Below are 24,134 nucleotides of genomic sequence, written 5' to 3' on the forward strand. Positions count from 1 at the left end.
ATTTTTCTGTAAAAGCATTTTTATGCTGTGTAGGATGCTTCCTAAAAATCATACCTTTAAGGGATTAAGAATAATCGTGATTATCAACAGGGATGAACATCTCTCCTGCAAAACAACAATAAAAAAAAAAAAAACAAAACAACCAACAAACAAGTAGATGACCACTGGAGAGGCCTGAGAGTCTTTGAGAGGGTAAGGGCAGGAGCACATTTCACTGGTTTAAGTCACTTAGCTTTACTGATAACCCAGGAGGCACACAGGGCCAAATGTATTACACGATAAAGCTTAACACACACGCTCTGCATTTTCAATAGCAACCACTAAGTAGTCCTGAGTACCACTTCAAATGATAATAGCTGTTTACAAGCCAAGAAAACAATACTGTGTGATGGACCTCCCCCACAGGTGTCAGAGTAGACTAGACTTGCACTGCATTCTACAGATTTTTTTCTTTGAGAGAAGAGCTGTTTTGCTCTCCCTATGCAGTAATATATATCGCTAACAGTATTTAGTATTCACATCTGAGTAACTAATGAATGAGCCAGAAGCGCAAGATGACTTGCCTAAGGTTGTTGTCAGCATCATGGATTTAGTTTGTAGGCTTTAACTCCACACTCCAGGCTTTTTCTTACAAAGAAAGTTACTTCATATAACACCACTTTCAATATAGAAGAGTTTGCAGAGCTTTACAGCTAGGTACAAATTACCCCTCCTTCCCAAACACACAGAAGTCAAGGTGACAGAATCAATGACTCCATGACAGGGAAAATCCCAGTATCAGTCACTCTTAGCACTCAGTGCTATTTGAGAGACAACTATCTCCCTAAAGGAAATAAATGAACTCACAAGGAGTACTGCCGATGCACCGAGCTAGCCCAGTTAATCGGCTTCTTGAGCAGAATAGTTCAGCTTGATGGCAGCTCTGTCATGGGACCCAAATTAAGCATAATGTCACTTTTCAGACCAAGTTCCCAGACTTGGAATAGTTTCCTGTCAAATCATAAGGCTCACGTACACTTCATTGTCCTGAACGTCTCAATCTGTTACATCAATGCATACTGACAAAGTGTTGCAAATCTATTCCCATAGGAAAAGGCCCGACACAGTTACAATCCACATAGGTATCCCAGTATCATATTACCTACCATTTGATTCTTTTTTGGGGGGCATTAATTATTAGAAGAGTTCAGAAGGAAGAGATGGAAAAAGGTCTGATTCCTTACCAGAAGAGGCATTATCCAGAACATCTAAAATAACTGCCACTTTCAACAAGCTTTGACAAAGTACAGATTTAAATGTTTCTGTAACTCTTGTGAAAACCAGCAGTGAGGTAAAGGAGGTGCCCATTTCAATGGCCCATAGTGTAAGGCTCCAGCAAGAGCTCAGGTGTGACCCATTTTTCTTGGCTGCCAAATTACTAATGAAATGAAGAGCTGTATTTTGCTCAGACAATGAGAGGGATACTGGATAGAACTCATGGGACAAAAAAAAAAAAAAAAAAAAAAAAAAAAGAAAGATAATTCCTTTTGCTATAGGGATTTAAGGAAGGATGATAAAAATCTGTAAGAAAATGGGTTTAATTCCACTGCTCAGATAAAAATGGTGGCACTTCTTTCATAACCTTATACTCATGAGTGACTTGCAAGAAGAAAGGGAGTCAGGTAGAAATGTAGTCTTGTTCTTAGTTTTCTTCCTTCAGCTACAGAAAAGACTTGCCACCCTCTAGACAGGGAAGGCAGCGGGAAGGAAGGAGAGGGAAAAGGAAAAAAAAAAGTGCTAAAATGTTTACAGTTTTATTGTTACCACTCAGAACATATTTCTGTCTCCAGGATTTTAGTCTGTGGGTATGATTTTGCAACATACCACTTGAAGCCTGTGAAATGAATACACTTACATCATCAATATCAAGCAGAAATTTGATAGACATAAGCACTTTGATTCAGTGTTTAGAGAGGTCCACTCGGTTAGCTCACAAAGTTTTAGAATTAATTACAGATTTGGAAATTGAGAGATGTCATTTGTTAAGACTCATCACTCCTATTGCTTTGATGAAGAGTAAGAAAAATCTTTCAGCTTCTTTTGCAGGAAAAATACCTGAAGACCCCCACACACACCCACAGAGGTCTTGATATTACTAAGATGGAGAAGGGAACATGGCAAAATGGAAGAATCCCAGCTTCTCCAGATTTTTCTACACCTCTCATGAAACAAGTCATTTATAGCATTTAGCAGTTTTCCTTTTTTTCCCCCTTAATATAATACAATACACCATTCTCCTTCCCAGTCATTCTCTCCTATACTGATTTTTTTTTCCTTAAAAAGTGTTCACTTTAATTGCTAAAGTTTATGGACTCATGGGAGAAAGGGCAGGAAGTCAGACTTTTGGGATAGGGTAAAAATGTAAAGGTCATTCACACACACACACACACACACTCTCTCTCACTCCAAAAATAATACACTATTTGACAGTTTCAGGATTCAGCATGTCCCATTGAAATTTGAAAGCTTATGTGAAACTAGGCCACGTCCTGTAACCTCAAACATTTAGTCTAGGAAAACAGCTCTCAAGTCTCCAGCTCCCACATCGGGTATCGCATGACGTCTGTGCCAAATAGGAGACCTCAAACAGGGGGGCAAAAGAAATGTTGGTAAAATGAGTTGATTAAACCTGGGGAATAACAGTTCAGACTGTTAGTGACAGGTATTATTTTTTCTGGTTAACTGGCTAGTGAAATATTAAATTATACTCCAAGCATCCATAACATGAGATGGGCAGAATGGTCAAACAACCTACTTGCCTTCTATCTGGTGGCATGGACAAAAAAGAAAGATGACTCATGCTTTGCAATGAAATTATTTTACCCTCCCCCTCCAATGTGATAAATATTCAAAATCACAAAAACCATGTTAAAGTTGAGGTTCAGTATTTCCTCCTACTGATGCACAACAATACATCAGACATCAATTATAAAAGAGCATTTAAGCTATTTAAGTTCAGCTCTAAACTTTCCAGTAGTTCCACTTGTACTCTCCTCTTTCTGGGGAATAAACAATTAATCCTGTGTGGTCTAAAGGATTATTGTTTATTTTCCTTCACCCAAATGTACTCTTCTCTCACTCTTTAACTGCAATTTCAGTATGATGCTCAAAGAACATATGGAACGAGTAAAGCAATCAATACAATGAGCTATGCCAAACCATGCATAGCTTATGGATGATTGTAAGCCCTGTTAATTAATACTAACTTGAGCAAATAAGAGGGAGAAGCCAGCTTCACATCTATCAAGCAAAAATTATTTACTGGTTCTTTTTTATATTGAAATATCCTCTCCCACTGCAAATACAAACCCAAATAATTTTCATAATATTTTCTGCAGGTCAATACTAGAATTTTACTTTCATCATGGCAGTAGATTTTATTTACTGAACAGCAACGGTCACCAGCAGACTAAAGTTTTTGGCTCTGCTCCAATACTTGAGGCATCGTATTGTTGTAGACAACGCTTCTACTACCTTTCATCAGGAAAATTATATAATTGAATTAATATTTCTAAAGTTAAAGAAACTTATTAGCATATCTGATTTTCACATACATGGAATATTTCTATCCTTCCTCCTAGTTATAATGAAGATTAACAGCAATTCTCAGTTCCTGCCATCTACATTCCTATATATTGAATTTCACCAAAAAGAAATAAGCAAACATTATTAAATAGTCTTTGAAATGCCATGAACTCAAAAATAGGCCTAGCTGCGACATCAAACAAGATAACACGGACAGATTTCAGTCTAAGTTAACAAATTACCATGTATTTCACCTATTGCCAGCTCTTCTTAAAAGGAGAGCCATACCTAGCCTGGACCTCTTGTTAACAATATCACTGCTTTCAGAGCTCTTAGAAGACTTTACTAATTATTCTGCCAGAACTGGCAGAAACTTGAACTCTGACCACTTACCCACAACACTTGCGGCAGTTTAATGCACTAGAGAAATCAGAGTTGTATATTTGCTCTTTTACAAAGAAAAAAGTCTGCAGTTCAGTACGCATTAGACATTTGTATTCTGTGACTAATATGACCCTGAGAGGATGTATAGAGTCCAACAGTATACACACTTTAATTATTTAAAGGAGAGCTCATATTTGTTAGATTAAAAAATTCTTAAACAGTTGTATAATAGCACACCCTTACAAAGGTGTTGAACTACATATGTGTGCAATTATAATTACAATTTTAAACTAATTATGTAAACTGACAGAATAATGAACGGAAAAAGGAAGCAACAAATAGCAAAGCCTTTTCTTTGCTGAATGACATTTATGACAAAACTAATGGAAGCTCTCAGACAAAAAGGGAATGAATAGCATATATATTGTTCACCGGGCTTCTGAAAATTGAACCGTAACTCCCAGCCTTCCTAAAAGCCGCTCTCCTCGCCTGCACCACCACAGGACTGCCGTTGCAATTCTCCCTGGCAGCACACGGGAAAGCAGAGATGGCACCATCCCTGCATCATACCATGTTAATCCATTGGCATTGAACATTGCACACAGCTATAGTTTCATGACCAAACACAGAAAACACTATATATCCATAGGAAGAGAGTGCCCTCTTTTAGGGGGGGACGGATCCCAATATCTACAAACAAGAAGCCAGTGGAACTGTAGGTTCCCAGATCTCACCTAAGCTTGTAGTGTGAGTGACCTCCATTTTAAGCACTACATAGAAGGTGCAGCAAAACTACAGCTGCCCCACAGTTAGAGGCTGTAGCACCCTGAAAGCTGTAGTGCCACAGGCCTGAGGAAGTGTTGGGTAAAGGCTGTGAGGCCATGAAACTACCTGCTGAAGAGGTGGAGGATTTTTCCTCATTTCCATAGGTCAAAGCTCAGGAGAAACATACACGCTACATACATACAGCATATGTCAAAGCCTCAGGTGCTTACATAAAGGTTTTGGGCACATGGGATAGAATTATTTTACAGTTACAGTGAAAGATGCAAGTTAGTGATCAACACCAAGCAGGTAAGAGATTGCCCTTACTTGGTCTTTGACAAGGATTCAGAAGGTGCCCTTGAAAAGCCTCAGCTTACTTTTGTAAGCTAAACCCAGCAGAGTTTTCCAGAAAGGCCCTGTCCCACCGTCCGTGGGCAGCGCCCAGCACCGAGCTGAGCCAGGGGACACTCGGGGCTCACCCAGCCCCGCCGCGGTGGGAGGCGCTGGCTCCAGCGCCAGTCAGGTCCAATGAAGGCAGAAGGTGTTCACGTAGACGTGAGGCCGAGAAACTGCCGAGCAAAAACTAGCTGCTCCCCGCGCCCCCACCGAGGGCCTGCGTTTGCTTCCCCACAGGGAGCCCGCTCAGGCCGGGCACGGCCGCAGCCTCTTCCTCCCCCCCCCCCCCCGGCCCAATGCCGCCGCAGCGCTCGCACCCAGCCGGACCCGCTGAAGACGCCGCACACGGAAACGGGTGGACGGACCCTAAAGAAATGCACCCCCTGCCAGTGACGGGCATGCACCGCGCCCAATGAGTACCGAGAGCGCCGCCACAAGGACCAATGGCGCGGCGGGGCGGGCGGGGGCGGCCGCGCGCCGGGAGCCTTGGTAACGCGCGGGCCGCGTGTGGCGGGTGTGGGCGTTCGGGTACGGTGCTGCTCCGCTATGAAGATCGAGGAGGTGAAGAGCACCTCGAAGACGCAGCGCATCGCTGCCCACAGCCATGTCAAGGGGCTGGGGCTGGATGAGAGCGGCACCGCTAAGCCGGCGGGGGCCGGGCTCGTGGGGCAGGAGAATGCGCGGGAGGTGAGCGAGGGGGGCGGCGGGGCCCGGCCGGGGCCCCCGTGGGGCCCAGCAGCCCCCACCCGGCTCGAGCTGGCAGTCTCAGGGGCCCTGGTCTGTGCTGGGTGTTCTTAGAAGGCCCGATAGTGGGTGAAAGTCTTCGTCTCGGATCCTCCTTGTATTCCTCTGCTGCGTGAGAAGCGATGGGGATCGAGGCTGTTCCTTATGCCACTACTTTTCTTCATTAGCTGGCGGCAAGGGCTGGTGGCTGCCTCCCGCGTTTTAGACGTAGAAATCGAGGTATAAAAAGCAATGAAACCTACCAAAAGTCAAGAGAGTTGGTGCAAGTAGGGGTTGAAGCTTCTGTTTCAGTCCGGCGTTTGGCCTGGGCAGGTGCTTTAGCTGCTCTGCCCTTCAGAAAGCCAAAGGTGCATCTCCTGCCGTATTTTGAAACCATTATATATGCATGCAACTCCAGGAGGGGGAAAGGAGTCTGTGCTCTTAGGTTGAGTTTCGTCATCTGTGATTTTTTTTTTTCTTTTTTTTAGTGTCTGTGTGAGATAAAATGATTGTAGGAAGTAGGTTTTTCTGAACTTGCCTCCCTTTTTGTGTGCATGAAACTGAAATCCTCTTTATTTTTAGCGAACTCACAAAACCTAATATTTCTAAACACTTTTAGTAATATTGGAAGAGAAGATATTAGAGAAATACTTGTGTTACTGGTATAAAGATTTACTTAACTTACAGGCTTGTGGGGTTATAGTGGAACTAATCAAAAGCAAGAAAATGGCTGGCAGAGCTGTGCTGTTGGCTGGACCTCCTGGAACTGGCAAGGTATTATTATTTTTCTTTTATACGAAAGAAATTATTCCTGTATCTATTGTAATTTGTTATAAAAAACGGTTTAGGGTAATAGTTATGCAATGTTTTAATTACTGGATTTTTTTTTAAATCAGTGTATTGATGGCTTCCTGCTTTATATTTTGATTTTTGCCATGTCATCAACATGGCAAAAATCCGGTGTTGTGTTCAGGCACCGTTAATGTGAAGTCACCTGTTGTAGGTTACCAAACAAATATGTAATATGGTCTCTGAAGAAGAGTCTTAGAAGTTAATTTTATATTAAAAGCCCAAATATTTTTTGCTTTGTTTATTTTTTCCAGTGCTATTTAAGGTTTTTTGCATTTGTATTAGATGTCAAATTCAAAATCCCAGTATTGTTCCTTAGAGATGTTTTATTAGTCTTTGAAAAAAGTCACTTTATGTGCACCTAACTTGTTTGGGAGGAGGAGGGCTGTATGGAGAAATACATGTCAGGTAGAATATTTTTAATCTTAAATTGATAGTTGATAATGTGGAAGGTAATATGATGAGGAAAGTTACATCTGTGCAGAAAGAATCCTTTGTTAATTCTCACAAAAATTAACATGTTGGTTTTGTGTTTGTTTTTTTTTTAAAGACTGCTTTGGCTTTAGCTATTGCTCAGGAACTGGGAAGTAAAGTTCCCTTTTGTCCTATGGTTGGAAGTGAGGTCTATTCTACTGAGATCAAGAAAACAGAAGTTCTAATGGAAAACTTCCGACGTGCAATTGGTAAGCTCTAGAAAAACAGAAGAATTAAGTGTTTGCATGATACTTATTTTGGGTTTTCTCAGTCATCTAAAAAGGAAAAACTTTTCAGTGGCCATGGTGGTTTTTCAGATAATGGTATGTTCTTTCTTTCAGTACTGATGTTAATTTAGTGAATCTCTTCCACAGTTAGTGGAGTCAGGTTTTCTGTTTATAAACCACAGTTTAATTGCTGTATTACAGTTTATTCTACTTCCCCAGATTCTCCTCTCATCCTCCAGGTTCATCTGGTTTTGCCTCTGACTGAATAAAGCTAAGAGAAAAAATATTTTTAGTTTCTTACATTAGCAGAAATACTTGTAGATGGAAAAATGCTCTTGCCTGTTTTTATTTTAGTGATTTCACCCTACTAAGTGAACAATCATAGTCAGGGACTCCCAAGTGCAGTGTTAGCCTGACGTAGTATTACAGTGAGCACAAAGAAAGTTCCCTGCTAACAAAACAAATGATGTCTTAACTTAATGTCTTCCTCAGTTTTAGAGTGCTTTTGCAAGCTTGATGGAAGTTGGTTAAGTTTGCAGCATTACCTCAATGAGTATCTAAAATCTCTTACGTGATTGCTGCTGACAACTGATAAATGCAGTTAGAAGTGGCCCTTGTTTGTATGAGGATTGGCTAAAGATAGCCTAGCTGATTTTAGTATTGATGTATTAACAGTTAATTTTCCTGGTTTCTGTACCATGTTTTCCTTTGGACTTCATTTAAGTATTTCATGGCAGTGAGGAAGAAGTCTCTCAGTTTTGCAATGAAACAAAAGTATTCCATTGACTTTTGTAATAGGGCAGCTCTAAGTAGTCCCTGGTCTTCTAGTTACCATGAAACTGGCAGGGCCTGGGGGAGGGAAGCCAGAGACTCAATAGTCTGCAAAATTTCCTTGATGTGATGAAGTTCCCTGTCAGAGATTTGGAAACCTGAACCAACGGATGAAACTTATGCCATCCGTGTTGTCATTTCTAGAGATAGCAGTATTTTAACTCTCTGAGGTTTAACAGCCAGCTACATTGTTAGTTCCCTGCATTCCCTGAATGTCAATACAGAGACACTTCTAAACAAATATTAATGTTAATGAAAGATGGAACTTGTTTTATTCCTTTCTGTTGAATTCCATGTCACATTTCCATAACACAGCCTTTATTGAATATTTTTATCAGCATAAAAAAACCCAACTGAAATATTTTAAAGGACTGGTAACCACAATTTCTCTTAATGGAACACTTTCTAATTGTGTTTAAATCTCAGGTATGTTTTAGCTTCCCTACCTGGTAAACAAATAATTTACAAGAGTGCATTTCTTAAAAAATGATTTTGTATGCACAGCGCAGTATCAGCTGTGACTGGGTGCAAAAGAAGCTTCAGCTCACATTTCAATCAATACCTAAAGTATTCATTTAGGTTTTTTGGTTTTTCATATGATTCCTTGTTAGCAGGTTCTGTGTACATCATCTGTTGCTCATATTTTGCATTTTACTTTCAGGGGGTTTAGCCACCTCAATTTATAAAAATAATCAGAGATATTAACGTGAATGTTTAACTTTTTTTTCTTTCTTGGAAACAGCAGAATCTGACTGGTTTGGACCCATCACTGTATAAGGAAACGTGTGATTCTGAGTTTACAGAACTTGTATTATTGTTGAGATTCTTTTAATAACAGACTTGACATAGTCTCATGTCCAAGTGCTGTTTGGGATGTAGTAGAGAGTTTATAAAAAGAAACAGAAGGGGATGGAGTGGGAGATGAGAAAATGGAATTGTACAGGTTAAAAAAATTCACTTGAGAGAAATTACTCCTGTATAGAGCTTATTAGCAGCTGGCAAGTATGACAGTAGCTAATGTTAGAGCTCAGTTGCAGTAAAAAATAACTGCTGGAATCGCCACTTAAATAGCGTATCTGTTCCCTGAGTCTCCAAATGGTATCTGCCGGTAAATCAAACAAGTGCTATTTAACTCCATATTTAACTCTATTGAACCAAAAAATGAAATCGCCCACTATTGCCTTCTTGGACTCTCATCTGATTTGTAAGTAGGAGATACCTCAGTTTAAGAACTCTTTTGAGAATGAAATTTGTAGTTGATACATGCAAGTTCATTTGAAAACAAAGGATAATCAGCAGCAATCTCAAAGCATCAATTACTTTTGTTCAGGTCATGCTTGCCTGTAAATATTTCTATAGACATATCTATGTGAGCACATTAGAGGGATGCTTTTGAAGCAGATCTCTAGGTTGTCCTTGCTGACTCATTTTTGGTTTGTGTTGTGGAACAGACTGAGCATGTGAAATGAATTCTTTTCAGATTAAATGAAACAGGAAGACAGGCTTTAGCAGCATAGAAAATATATCCCAAACACACATGGGCTTCCAGTTTTTCAGAGCAGAATAGAGATTGTGCTGGAAGTTTAAAAGCAGAACAAAAAGGAAAAAGAAACCTGTGAATGTCCAGTTCTCGGCACCAGCAGTTTTACTGTACAGATCCCCATACTGCTTCACCTTCCTTGCACATGTAGCCTATGTGATGAGGTCAGTTTTGTAACTCAAAGGTTCATTAATTTTTTGTCTGATGTTTTGACATACCTGAAATTTTTTTTAAAAACTACTGAAATTAACTTTCCATAGAACTTTTTATTTGGTGCTAAATAAAAGAAAGGAAACATTTTTTACCAAGAAGTTGCCATGCTATCCGCCGTTAACCTGTTTCTCGCATTTCAGATCCTAGTCTTAATTTGGGCCCAGTAGGGGGAGACAGACTCGTGTGTGTCAGTTCTATATTCCCCTATCAGCAGCTCAAGGTTACTGGTGAAGTGTCTGATCTATTTCAAAGCTAAATGAAAAGTTATGGAACAAGGAAAGTTTTATAAAGTCCTAATAGCCTCAGACTGGGCAGGATGACTTCCTTATATCTTGTTACAGCCCATTCATTATTTTTGGTATGGCATGTGTGTCTCATAAAATACTTTATAGAGTCTCTTCAGATGTGGGTTCTTTGAACTTTTATGTAGTTAGAATGTATGCATAATTGTAGTGGTGGTGGTGGTGATGATAGTGGTTTTTCTTTGGAACAGTCTTAACTGTAAAACTTCAGCCCTGTATTATTCATCAATTTAAAGTAACTTAGTTAATTACAATGGTTCTGACTAGAATAGAAGATACCCAGATACTATGATGATTGCTCGGCTGTCTGAAAATGAAGGATGTCATTGTCAGCTATTTTGAAATAGTTTTAAATTTGCATTATAGCAGTTTTTGCTGAATTTTATCTAGCTCTCCTTTTGCTATTAACGTGAAAAATATTTAAAATGATATATTAACCTTTTCTCAATCTTACGAGGTTCTAACACAATACCTGTTAATCAATTTATGTTATTTTTAGTTCAGCTGCTAAAACGTAAAGTTTTTTATGAAGCTACTTTTTTCTCCTGTCTTTTTCTTTGCTTTGCAGGACTTTTCTGATGGTCCAAAAATAATGTAAAACTCTGTTATATTAGTGCCACTCCTTTCAGAAGATGATCTGTTTCTCTGGCTTCAGTGTAGGGGAACAGATCAAACAAATCCACTCTTGGGGGGGGTGAAAAGAGAGAAGATACTGATATTTGCTTCAAGAACTAGTAATAATGATTGGAAGAAAATAATTTCTTAAGAGTTTACTAAACTGCTTTGCAGATCAAAACTTGGGCTGAACTTTCATCCTGATGACACAGGATGAATATTCTCATTTAATATTGAAGAACAATAATTAATCTTTCCATTGTTAAAGGTAAAAAATTACCAGTAAATGTAATGTAGCCTCATACTATGTTACATTCTGTTGGCAGTAATGCAGCAGGCTCCTGAGTGTATACAGCCATTGATTCATGTACCGAAGCTATTCTAAACAATTTCTTGCAGGGTTGAGGATTAAAGAGACCAAGGAGGTTTATGAAGGAGAAGTTACAGAACTAACTCCATGTGAGACTGAAAACCCTATGGGGGGCTATGGCAAAACCATCAGCCATGTAATTATAGGACTCAAAACTGCAAAGGGAACCAAACAGCTGAAGGTATGTATGGTAGTCTCAAAAGTCTTCTTAAGTATTTTGGGTCTGCATCTTCTATATTTAGCACTTCTTATTTCCATTTCAAGCTCTTGATCCCCATCTCTGTAGATGGAGACGCCAGGAGGCTGTTTTCTTTTGCTGTATAACTTTATCCTACTCCTGGTGTTTCTCTGCTTTATGTAGAATATTGAGCTTTTAGTCTTGTTTCCTACTAATTGAAATTAGAGATATCCCCGCTGCTCAGGGGCTCCTGTTACTTTTCTTTGTGGCAGCACACACTTGTATCTTCAACAAGTTAAAGGCGAGTTTAGGCAGGAAGAGATCCTGGTGCAATTTTGCAGCATTACTAATACCACAGAAAAATGGCCTGAGTTGGGAATCTGAACTATGATCTGTGTCATCCGTGATACGCTCACTCTGACCCTGGCTATAAATTCATGTTGATGGTAACAAACATATGAGAAAGGTCTTGTTTATTTTTGTTTTCCTGACTCTCAACTGAATTTTTGAGGATGGTTTTGGGGAATCTTGCTTACCTTAGTATAAATGGTTCTTTGTGTCACATCTTGTCTTTCTACATGGGGAGATATGCTCTAGTGAATATTTGATAGAGAACTGGAAATTGAGCTGGTAGTTTGCCAGCTCAGACCCACCTTCCCTTTGTTTTCTTGTACAAGTCTCTGTCCATGTTGTTCAATTCCCCTATCAGAGTACGAGAGAGCAGAAAAACTGTCTCTGTTGTTAAGTATCGTCTTGCATTTGTTCACCCTGAAAATAAGAAAACGCAGAGCAAAAGTGGATAAACATGTACTGAGAGAAACAAAAGCATCTAGCATATTCCACGTCCACTCTTCCTCACATAGCTGCACAGAGGATAAAGACTCAAGAAATCAAGTAGCATAATTCAATGCTATAGCCAGATTTTTTATAGAATTTTTGCTAGAAAGGAAGAGAATTGCTGCTTCCTAGGTATAAATATGTTGTCACATTACACAAAGGCATATCCTGCGTTAGTAACTGGTATCATAACGTTTCTGGCACTTAGCGTCATTTCAGACAGCAGATATTTTTGGTAAGAAAGTTGTGTGCATCTTCTTCCAAATTTATTCTCTATCACTACTCCAGGTGTTACAGCTTTATAAAATCCTAGAGGTACTGTTGGAGGGAGTTGGAGTTTAATTTTGTCTGGTGGGAGTGAGCTTTAGATGAAACTTCTTTTCCTTGATTACCATAACAAAATGGAACTGTTTTGACCACTATAATGTTTGCTTGCCTCCAGCTGGACCCAAGCATATTTGAAAGCTTGCAGAAGGAGCGAGTGGAAACTGGCGACGTTATTTATATTGAAGCAAACAGTGGAGCCGTCAAGGTAAAAGTTCTGCACTTTTATGCAGGTGCATGTATTCTTGCAGACCTTTCTCTGCCTTTGTCAGAAGGCTCTCCGATTTATTAACCTTAACTGACATGAAATGGTTACATGGAAGTTTTAAAAAGAGCCCAGTGTTTTCCTTATCTTGAGAGAAAATTCTCTCTTGCACTGAAAGAACATGGTGATCTGGCTCACAATTAAGGTCATCTGGCAAGGAAGCTATCACTGATGCTGTCTGGATGAGTTTTCTTTTCTGTAAGATCAAGACATCTTTAAGGGAAGGGGGGAAAAACCAAGCAACTTTAGTCATTTTCAGGCTGACACGTGCAGTGTATTTAATCTTTCTTTTATCGCTCTGGTATTTTCTCCACAAGATATATACATGTAGAAGGGAATACTGCATTAGTTAGCATTCTTTTCATATCTGATTTAGAAAGTAGTGTATAGCGATACTTGCTGTTTAATGGATGAGCATAATATTTTCTATCATATAATAAATCACCCACCTACAAAGCAGTCTTGAACAGTTCTCGCAATCTTTAGTTAATCTGCTGGATTTGTCCTTTAGCAAGAATTGCATACGGTTAAAAGAAGGGGAGAGAGGAGTGGAATATTCTTACTACTGAAAATATCAGGTGTTTTTCAACAGAGTTTTTGAGCTTTGATCAGTGGATAGGGTATGCCTGTTGCTAAGCAGGGAGTGGGATGTCTGAGTTGTCAGCTGAAGCTTGTCAGGACTGGAATTGTGAACTAAGCCCTTTATCAAGTTGGTGTCACTCAAGGTTTTGGCACTGAAACTAATTCTATACCTGGGTTTCTCTGCTTTTCCTCAGAGGCAAGGCAGGTGTGATATCTATGCTACGGAATTTGACCTTGAAGCTGAAGAGTATGTTCCCTTGCCAAAGGGTGATGTGCACAAGAAAAAGGAAATTATTCAGGATGTCACCCTGCATGACTTGGATGTGGCCAATGCTCGACCTCAGGTATCTGACTCCACAGATGAAGTCTTTACAGAAAAATCGTTTGACATAGATGTGGTGGTTACTGCAATAATCAAGGAGATGTGGCAAGCTGGGCTGTCCTAGATCACCCTCAAAGATTCCACTATAGGAAAAGGAGTAGGTGTTACATCTTGAAGGCCGGTCTACCTCTCCTCTCTTCAGGGAGGTCATGCTGCAGTTGGCTGCCTCCATGGCCCTGCTGTACAGTTTAAAGAAGCAGTTGCTAGATTAGGATTCGTGCATCTGGTCATGGAATATTTGGCAGAGTACATTTCCTAACGCTTCAGAGAACAGCCTTATAGCCAGAGCTTCCACAAGGATATTTGGGATCTGTTACCTTCACAGTATATACATGGTCTAGACCTAGCTCTCTTCTTCCCTCCACCACTGTGCTCCATCCCTTGCAGAAAAAGAGCAGTGTGGGCTGCTCCTCTTGACCAGGAAAAGAGATTATTACTTTCTCTGCAGAAGGAAAGTTGTCTACAGCTGTGAAGTAGCAGCAGCTAGATCTGCATCATTCTATTTATTGAAAGTTCTGAATGCGGATTAATATATTGTTCTGTGTTTATGGTTTTGCGGCCAGGAAATGGAACCTGCAAGCACTATCATAAGAGGTGAAAGTGTTTTGACTGCTGTGGATTCTGTTGATGGCCCTGCTTGCTTCAGAAATGTTTCATGACCTCTTGTTAAACTTCCTTGTGACTTTCATAGAGCTCTGAACATACTGCAGCAAAAAAATGGAAAATAGGCAAATTGCTCCTCACTGTATCTTAACATAAACTCGGTATTGAGGGGATTCCATGTATGTCATAGACAAAAGCCACTAACAATATCTTTGTTTAAAGGCTGGCATCCCTACAGCATGATACTACGATCCCTTAACTACTCAATTTCAAAGTAAACATCCTTTTTTCCAACAAAATCATTTATCTGATAAAAATCATGCTATTCAAAAGTCAGAATAATTGTTCCTGTGTTGACAGGTTGAACACCTACCGTGCATGCAGGCAATCCAAGTCTCTGTTCCCGGACAATTTCAGTCCTTCTCCGTGCCAGTGTTTTTAAAAGAGGGTATCTCCTTGGGGGTTTTTATGTTCTCCAAATGACAAGGCTAAAGAAGGGGTGAGGAGGTAGCTAAATAGTTATGTTTAGAATACTGCTGCGGTGAAGTGACCTAACCTTTGACAGATTATCAACCACTGCTGATATAAAGTATCAAGTTAACTGCAAGAAACAACTTCTTTAACCAATTTCTGATCTATAAAATTCTCTAGGTATGTGTTGACTATGAGACCTCATAGCTGATCCGTAACTTTATTTTCCTAGGGTGGGCAAGACATCCTTTCTATGATGGGACAATTGATGAAGCCTAAGAAAACCGAAATTACTGGTATGAATCCTGCACAGTGTTTTTAGATCAACATAACCTATATATTTGCCAGTTAGAAAATGATTAAAAATGGGGTTACTAACACAGCATCTCTGTGAATGCCTGTGTGGTATTTATTCATAAATACTCAGATTTCGAAAAGTAGTGATACAGCTGCTAGAATTGCAACGGCTGGAAAGAATACAATGGTATTGGTTCACACATACAGTGATAAAATACATACCCGTCTTCCTGGAGAGGGAGAGGTCAGAATGCTAGTGCCATCCCCCTTCTCAAAACATACCTGCAAGAGAGTGCAAGGCTCACAGTTTTGACAAAGAGCAAAACTGCAAAGCAACAACAAAATCTAAAAAACGTTATTAACATGCATTCTTATGTGAAGCAAACATATTGAATATCTGTGGGGCAGAAAAATGGCTTCCAAAGACTCTTAACTTTGGTTTGGTTTAGACACGTCTGTAGCAGCTGTCTATTGACTTGATGCTCAGAAGTGCAGTGCTGCTCTTCCTACCTACAGATCATTGGAGAAAAAAATATCTACAGAAAGATCTGTTCTCCTTTTTGCTTTGAAAGAAATGTTTCAGTAAGTGACTATCTAAATTTAGATCAAAGACTGTTTCAATACCTAACTTGAATGGCGGTCTTTTGAAGTATTTCATCTGTTCCAGAGGTCATGTTGCTTATTCTAATGTCAGATTTATTGATGTAACATCTTGAATAGCTTTGAGATCCATATGTTCACAGGAATTTATATAGCCCTGTTTTTTTTTTTTTGTTAAACAACATCTTTGCTGAAATACAGTAGCAATATTTTATTTTTTCAGTTATGTTCTTTTCAGCCATACTTGGAAACTTTGTTTCATGTTTTAAGCTGAAGTTTGACTGACTGCCATCACCACCAAACTCCCCAAAGCCACAAAAATAATAGGTTTTCATAAGCCATGTGAGGGGACAGACTACCCCAGTGAAGTGTGAGAAGTTCAGTTTAGAAATATTTTGTTGCACAGATGTCTCCCTGTTACAGGACTGAATGCCAGAGAATTTTAGTGTCACAGATTTTCCTTGTGGCAGTAAGGTACCAAAGCATGAAAAAATTGAAAGGACCGTTTTACTTGCCTTAAGCCTTTCATACAGACCTATAGTTCACTAGCAGTACAACAACTAACAGTTTCCTTTTGTTCTCAGACAAACTTCGAGGAGAGATAAATAAAGTGGTAAATAAATACATTGATCAAGGCATCGCAGAGCTAGTCCCAGGTGTACTCTTCGTAGATGAGGTGCACATGCTGGATATTGAATGTTTCACATACCTGCACCGAGCACTGGAATCTTCCATTTCACCCATTGTCATCTTTGCTTCCAATCGAGGAAACTGTGTTATCAGGTATGATGTCTAAACTTGAATTTTCTGGTTGTCATTGGTCCATAAATCTTGGAATTAGCTGAAGCAGTAGAATGACAATTTTGAAGACTTTTGTCTCTTGACATCTGTGATAATCCCACACATGGGTTGCAAACTGCATCAGAGCTCAAGAACTACATGTGAGCTTCCGGAGGGGACAAGCACTTAATGCTGAGCTGACTGAGTTAAAGCAGGATGGAATTACTCCTTTTACCTCCACTGACACACCCCTCTCCTAACAGCTTCTGCATTGTCTTACTTCCTGGGTGATCTATAACAATTACCTTTTTCATTGGATGCCTCTACACATCTGATGCTTGCACATTAGGGACATTGAAAACACAAGAACTACAAACCTCTAATCATAGTTTCCTGCTGCTTCTGGATTATTTTGCTGTTTGCTCTCCTTGTTGCATCAGACTTAAATTTACTGTTCTTACTATTAAACCACGTTACAATTCAGCCTCTCCCTGCTCTTCATTCTTTCCTGATGTGTTGGTCTGGCTTTCTGTTACTCTTCAGTCTTGCCAACTAACTTGTTTTTAATCTCCAATCAAGTTCGTGCCTCCACTACAGTATTTTGCACCCACACAATGCATTCTTCGCATGTTCAGTAAAAATGCTCTCCTCTTTCACATTCTTTCTTAAGTTCTACTGCTAATTTGTGGTCTAGGTCTAATTATGTCTAAACAAGCTGTCATTAGCAATGATTGCTACTCTTCAAATTGATTTAATTCAGCTGTGTAACCAGCTATTTCTTTCCCTCTTAGTGGCTCATCTGGTATTAATCTTTCTCTGTTTGCATTGCTTGGAAGTGAAGGTGATAAGCCTTTCAAAAATGTTCAAGGTGGATATTGCAGTGCTCTCTTTGCAAAGGCATAAAAAGGCTTCTCTTGTAAAAGTAGAGCAAACTGAGATCTTTCAGCATGGATTCACTGCAGATCTTGTTATCTGAAAACTGTGATTTAAGAAAGGAAGTTTTCCATGTAACAGTTGGATCTAATATTGCTAAATTAAGTCCTTAAAAGCAAGCTCTTAACTGTATACTGCTCTCTCAAGTAGTTAGTGATGCTCTGATTTGCCTGCTGACAGCCCTTAAAGGGGTTGGGAGGCAGGAATACTAATTGTATAGACAGTATAGTTGATTCTGTAACCCCATAGAGAAGGAATCATTTCAGAGGAGAGAACGCCATCTGCTCAAGAGTACAGCAGATGATTGCAGGGCATTTTGATTCTTTTGCCAAGGAGAGCCACGGCCAAAGCTGTAGTGTTTAAATACTAGCACTAAACTCAGAAATGTAGTGCTCTACCACCACTTTACTGCTTTTACCTGCAGTCTCTGTAGATCTCATGAAATCTGGATATCTTCACTCTTGATTTCACAGCAAATCGTGGTCGTCTTGGAAAGCCAAAAGTAGATGTGTCTGCAGCCTTTGCTGTTGGGTGTTACATGTCAAACAAATAAAATGGTTGGGGGGATCCTGCTCTGTCCTTCATGCACAGACCTCCACTTCTCAATTTGCTGAGTTGCAAGCATGGAATGTGAACCACTCCAGTATTCGCTGGAGGGACTGGGAGAAGGATTGAACAGAGTAAAGGCTTGCTCAGCAAGAGGGGATGTTCTCCAAATGGATGGTAGTGTATATAATATCTACTGATACTGCTAAACGACATAATAGGAATGATTTGTTCCTTGGTAGAAATTACCTTGGAACATTAGTTAAGACTATTGGAAGATACAATGCAGACAGGCACCGCCTCTTAACTGTTTTTGAGTGGCATATTAAAAGCTCCAGAAATAGTATTTGTTTCCTTTGAGCTGTCCAGTATGAACTTCAGACTACAATTTTTCCTGTCTGTTTGGGGAGCGTGTCTCTGCAGGAAGACACAAGAATTGTAGAGTAGTAGATGGGTAGTCACTTACTATTAATTTTAATCAAATTAATGTACAGAACTCGGAATAGTATCGGATCTCTTTTCTGTTTGGTTTCTCTTTAGAGGCACAGAGGATGTAGTGTCTCCTCATGGAATACCGCTGGACCTGCTGGACAGAGTAATGATTATCCGAACCATGTTGTATACACCCCAAGAAATGAAGCAGGTATGCACAGCATTTTAAGAGAACCTGTAAAAAGTCCCCAGAGTTCTAGTCTATCGGGTTGACTACTGTGTTTCTGCATATTCTGTTACTATAGAGCTGTTTGTGGTAACCAGGGTTTGTGCCAGAAAGCTTACCACTTCCTAAATGCATGCTGCTTTGGTAACCATTTACAGTAAGCTGGTTAAAATGTGCATGCAATTTCCCTGATTCCCACCCTCTGAGTTGTATTGGTAAGCATATCTAGAGCTGAAAGTGACATCTCACTTGCATGAAATAGCAATGAATTGTTAGATGAGCTTATCTCTTGCACAGATGTGCTTCCCGTAGAGTTTGCAGGTTCCAGCAGGTAGTGCTTTTCCAGTTGCTATGAGATGAAGTGTCACATCTTGGGACCTTTGGTCCCAGACGTCAGGCTGTTCCTTCATGGAAGAGAGGGACTGAGGAACGCAGCTTCATCCACTGTGGGTTTGCCTCTGTGCCCTGTACTGTAGCTGTAACCCCCTAGGTCTGTCGCCTGAAGTGGAGAGGTTTTTCATGCTCCTAGTCAAGTTTGGAAATGTAAGCACAGCAAGTGTTGCAGAGATAGGCTTCTGAACGCCTGAAACTTTTCCTGTGGGGCCATCACAATGTATTGTGTGTATCGATTATAATGCTTCGGTGCCATTATGATGCATTGTGTCAAAGATCCTCCCTCATTAGCGTCTCAATGCTGTGAAGTGACACAATGCAAAGACATTACGGTTTATCATGTCAATTCTTTGTATTATTTAAGAGATAGTGTCAATGGAAGAGAGCGTTGTCACAAGATAATAGTCTCCTGCTGCTGGATAAGTGCCAAGGTGAAGCCGAGGCATTTATCGAATATAAACGTAGAGGCAAAGCTTCATTTCACTTGGTTTGAGGAGCTTTTCATATGTGGCTGCTGTGAGCCATTCTCAGGATGATTTTTTGTGTGCCTGGGAGGGCACTTTAAAGCATTATGGCATAGATTACAGTAGAAGCACCCCAATGATTTAATAATACAATTATTTTATGTCTGTGTACAAAACAAATTTTAAAGTGTGACTTTTACTTAGCCTGGAGATGTTAAAAGACTGCTATCTGCACTTCCCTGTACTGTATGTGAATTTTGTGTAGTTAGGGTAGTAGGGGTATGAGCTCTGAGTTGCTTTTTGTTAAGGTCACTGTATATAATACCTGCTTAGTGTGCTGTATTATCACACAGATAATACACTGTTAAAGAGCTAGTTTCTGAACTGTTGGTTTTCAGAAGAGCTGGGTAAGTGCTGTGATTTCCACCCTCCACAGGGGTGAGGGAAAGCAAGTGTTTACAGTAGCATTTCCTAAAGCTAAAAATAGAGTCCAAACTTTATGTCCCATAAATCATGTTCCCATAATCAGATAATCTCACCTTCTCTTTAAATTAAGACTTTTGGATTACTTCTCTTGGGAGAAGAGGAGGAACTACTACATTTAACTTTGGTTTCTAACTACATATAGTTTGGGGGTGCGTGTGTATGTGTGTAAAAATAAGACATTCATAAATTTATTTCTCTATTTTTGCTCCCTTTTTTCTTTCATGCTAGAAAGAAGTTTTCACTGCTCATGTTTCTGTGTGAAACTGCCTTGGCCTTTCACAATTGATTTGTTTATCAGCAAAATAATTGTCTGTGTATCTACTGAAAGTTTGTTCATAAAAGAGTTCAAAATATTTTTCTTTGTGTTGGTAAAGTAGAAGTCCCATTGTGTAGCGCTGCTGTGAGAGCAAGACCCACAAGTTACCTTAGTGCGACCAGAATAGGGAGAAAATTCACTTTTATGCATATGCTAGTCAGGTATTGTTGTAATCAAACTTTTGCATGTGTGTCTGCTGTTAGATGTTAGAGGCTGTAACTGGGATTTTCTGGTTCCTAGTGTATTTTACCTGATAAACACTTGTTTTCCTATTTCATAGCAGCTTGCTTGTGTATGTATTTGCTGGGTTAATGGCTTGGGCCCCAATTCTTCAGTAAGTTGTAGCTAAGTTGCTCGATAAAAAATTACTGAAAAAAAGCATTGTTAAAGATGTGGCATTCAAGATAGCTTGTTTTTAGCAGGGGAAGAATTAAGTAGCAGTATTTGAATGAAAGGAAGGTGATGTTTAGGTGATCTAAAAGATAGACAAAAATCTGAATTTCAATCTGAAATTGCAATTTGCAGCAGTATTGCCAATATTCTGTATTAATATCTTAGCGTAACTTCCTGCCGTTTCAAGCCCCTCTTTTTTTTTTTTTTCCCCACTCTGTTCCCTGACTCCCCTAGCGCATTTTTATGGCCTTAATTTAAACGAGTGCTTCTTGATATCTTGTTTACAAAGCTGCCAAAGTGAAAAATACCTGTATTATATGAGGCTTGCAGTTCGAGTTATCTCAGCACTACAACACAACATCATTATCCAGTCTGCCCCTTATCACTCAGCTGGTAATACGGACTACCGAGAGACTTGTGCCACTTTTGTTACAGCTTTATATGCTCAGGCTTATTGGTGATATCTTGCTCTCCAACTTTGTAAAGATCTTCAAACTGGTACGAGCCTGAGACTGTTCCTGAAAGATTAGATTCTTCTTAGTGATTTTTTTTCTTCTTGTAGGAATAGGTGAATCATAGAAAGTAACTTTTTGATTTATTTTACTATCATCTTCTTGTCAATTGAATAAAAAGTGTGTTGTGAGCTGCTAAGGAAGGGGCGTAGCTTTCTGTAGGGCTTTTTGGAGGGCTCTGCTGTATAGCAGCAGTGATTCACTGCACAATTTAGTAACTGGTGTAGCTGTCCACAGGACTCCAGCTGGCATTTACTTCCTGCATATTTCTCTCTGTTTTGGTGTATAAGTTCTTTTATTCTGCTCTTTAGGAGATACTTTGCTAACCATGCAGTTATCATGAAGGGTTAGTAGTCCAGATGTTACTTCACCTGCCTTTTGTGATAATTGTTTTTCAACATCGTATTTGCTTATTCTAAGACTTAAATGTTCTACAGATTCTAGTTCAGTGGTAAGTTACAGTAGGACAACTCTCCACACCATCTTGTTTTATAGTATGTCTCATCTCTGAGCTGACAGTTTCCAGCTACTAAGTTAAGTAGTTTAGCATGCTAATTGTTTGGGCTGGTACCTCACTTACTCATTCGTCCCAACAGATCATAAAACTTCGTGCTCAGACAGAAGGAATTAATATTAGTGAAGAAGCTCTAAACCATTTAGGGGAAATTGGTACCAAGACAACCTTAAGGTAAGTTGAGCAGAGTTGGGTTTTCTCTTAAGTGTGATTGGGTCTAAGAACTCTGTAGGATAACTCGCACTTGTATGGGAGAGGTTTGTCTCACTTGCAATAACGCAGTCTATTAGCGGTGCTGACGTTAAAAAGAGTGGTAATCCTCCTCTTACATTCTTTAAAGAATGTATGTGCTGGAGAGTCTTGCAGACTTTTTACGTGCTGGTAGAGCTGTGTGTTTCCTAACAAATCTCCCACGCCTACATATATTCAGTTCACACGGAATTGTAATGATTTATCCATCTCTGTTTGATCACAGGTATGCTGTGCAGTTATTGACCCCAGCTAACCTGCTTGCCAAGATTAATGGGAAAGACAGCATCGAGAAAGAGCATATTGAAGAAATAAATGAACTTTTCTATGATGCCAAATCCTCAGCAAAAATCTTGGCTGATCAACAGGAGAAGTACATGAAATAAAGAGCTTATCATGTTAGATGCTTTGAAGTGGCTTGAACCCTTACCCAGGGCTGGCTTAATTATTGAATGAGAATTGTTAATGGTATGTCTCTTTTGGGACTGAAAAATATTTAAATGTTGGACTGCTTTGTCAGGCCAGAATTAACTATCAAATGTTCCTATTTCGTTATCAACAGTAAGATGCTCCATGATGTCTGTGTAACATCTTAGGCTCCCTTTTATGAGTATGCATAAAACTAATAGCTCTTGACCCGTCAGTTTTGTCTTTAGATTTCATTACAGAAGAGCTCTAACTGAAGTTGATGCTTAAGAACAGTCTATTTTCTTTATGAATGTTGTTCTAAAGATAGTTTCCTTTTACAGATGAGAACTTTTTTTTTAAATCAGTTTGTCTGAAGTGCTTTATAATAAAATATTTCTAGAACATTGGAAGCTTGCATGTGTTTGCCATGGGTGTTGACCTGCGTAGAGAAACAGTCAAAACAAGTTGGAATTAACAAAGCCCAATATCAGCAAAATGGATCTGAAACCCAAAAATAGACCTGCAGCAAAGGAAAGTAATAGTAATGGGACCTTTTAAAAGTGTTTACGTTTTTGTAGGCCTTTTTCTGAAGACTTCTTTGGAGAAAGCAGAAATAAGTAATAGTAATTACCTTGGTCCTACTTGAAGCCATTCTCCCAGACCAGAGTAACTTTACCTTTCTTTGGGTTTTCTTTAAGCAGATTAAATAAAAACTGCTTTCCATCATGGTTGGCGATTTTTTTTTTTTTCACCATGTTCTGTCCCTACTTTCTTTATCACCCAGGATCAGGAGAAACTCACAAGCAAAACCTGAAATCCTGCTCTGCAAAGACTTTGTATGAACTTGGCCTTGGTCTCTTGTTCACAAAGCATGCTTCCTTGGTTTGTAAAGCATGGGTACTTCATTGCTTCACAGCACTCTAAGGATAAATGATTTAAAGATTTAAGATCCTTGTGACACTGAAGTACAAATCTATGTAACCATGTAAATGGATGAAGTAGGGAAAAAATGTAGAAGCTCTATAAAGTGTCTAACCTCACATTCTTTGTTACAACCATTAGTGATGTAAAACACTTTACATACACTTACCTAAATAAATGTAGCTCTTAAGGTAGGGTGGGAAGGGAAGAAATAATAACTTGTCATAGTTTTAGGTACCCTTTTTAGCAGCTGCAAAGTGGGGAAGTTAACTTTTCAATTAATACTTTGAGCTCATAAAAAATTTTAATCCATGTTCCTAAATGAGAAGCTTTCTGACGAGTACCAAACATAAAGCTACTAAAGCTTCTACAAATCCTTCATAGCAAGTCATTGGTTCCTCACACTGGGAGAATCTCAGTGCTATTACATTAGGCAGACACTGGCAATTGCTTTTTTTTTTTTTAAGTAAAAAGCACCTCTTACTCATTTTGCTTTCCTAAGAGGTTTTCTTTTAAGAGTTCCTAGTAGTTAGAGAAGCTGAAATGATCACAGAGCCATAGCATGCATGTTTATATAAAATACATTTACATGGCTTAATTGCTGTGTATCAAATGTAACAGAGCTTCCTTGTTAAAACTGTAGAATTCCGACTCCTAAAACTAACCTGCAAGCTCAGTCATCATGTTGTTGGGGAAGAAGTCCAGCTGCTAAAACCCACTGTCCTCACTCCCATATGCTCCGGAGGCATCTCTTCCTTGTACTGAAGTG

At 39.4% G+C, this 24,134-nt stretch overlaps 1 protein-coding gene across 1 annotated transcript; it reads left to right on the plus strand.

The window, feature by feature from the left end:
* The first annotated feature begins 5,561 nt into the window (after positions 1 to 5,561).
* RUVBL1 (RuvB like AAA ATPase 1) lies at positions 5,562 to 22,854 on the plus strand. The gene is made up of 11 exons (XM_080385421.1): positions 5,562 to 5,796; positions 6,520 to 6,606; positions 7,232 to 7,364; positions 11,283 to 11,434; positions 12,711 to 12,800; positions 13,634 to 13,783; positions 15,128 to 15,191; positions 16,377 to 16,575; positions 18,592 to 18,694; positions 21,870 to 21,961; positions 22,263 to 22,854. Exons 1-11 carry the CDS (start codon positions 5,656 to 5,658, stop codon positions 22,420 to 22,422), a joined length of 1,371 nt encoding a protein of 456 aa, XP_080241547.1. The 5' UTR covers positions 5,562 to 5,655; the 3' UTR covers positions 22,423 to 22,854.
* The last annotated feature ends 1,280 nt before the right edge of the window (positions 22,855 to 24,134 follow it).

This window comes from Falco punctatus (genome assembly GCF_963210335.1).
Source record: "Falco punctatus genome assembly, chromosome: 4".
Taxonomy (NCBI): domain Eukaryota; kingdom Metazoa; phylum Chordata; class Aves; order Falconiformes; family Falconidae; genus Falco; species Falco punctatus.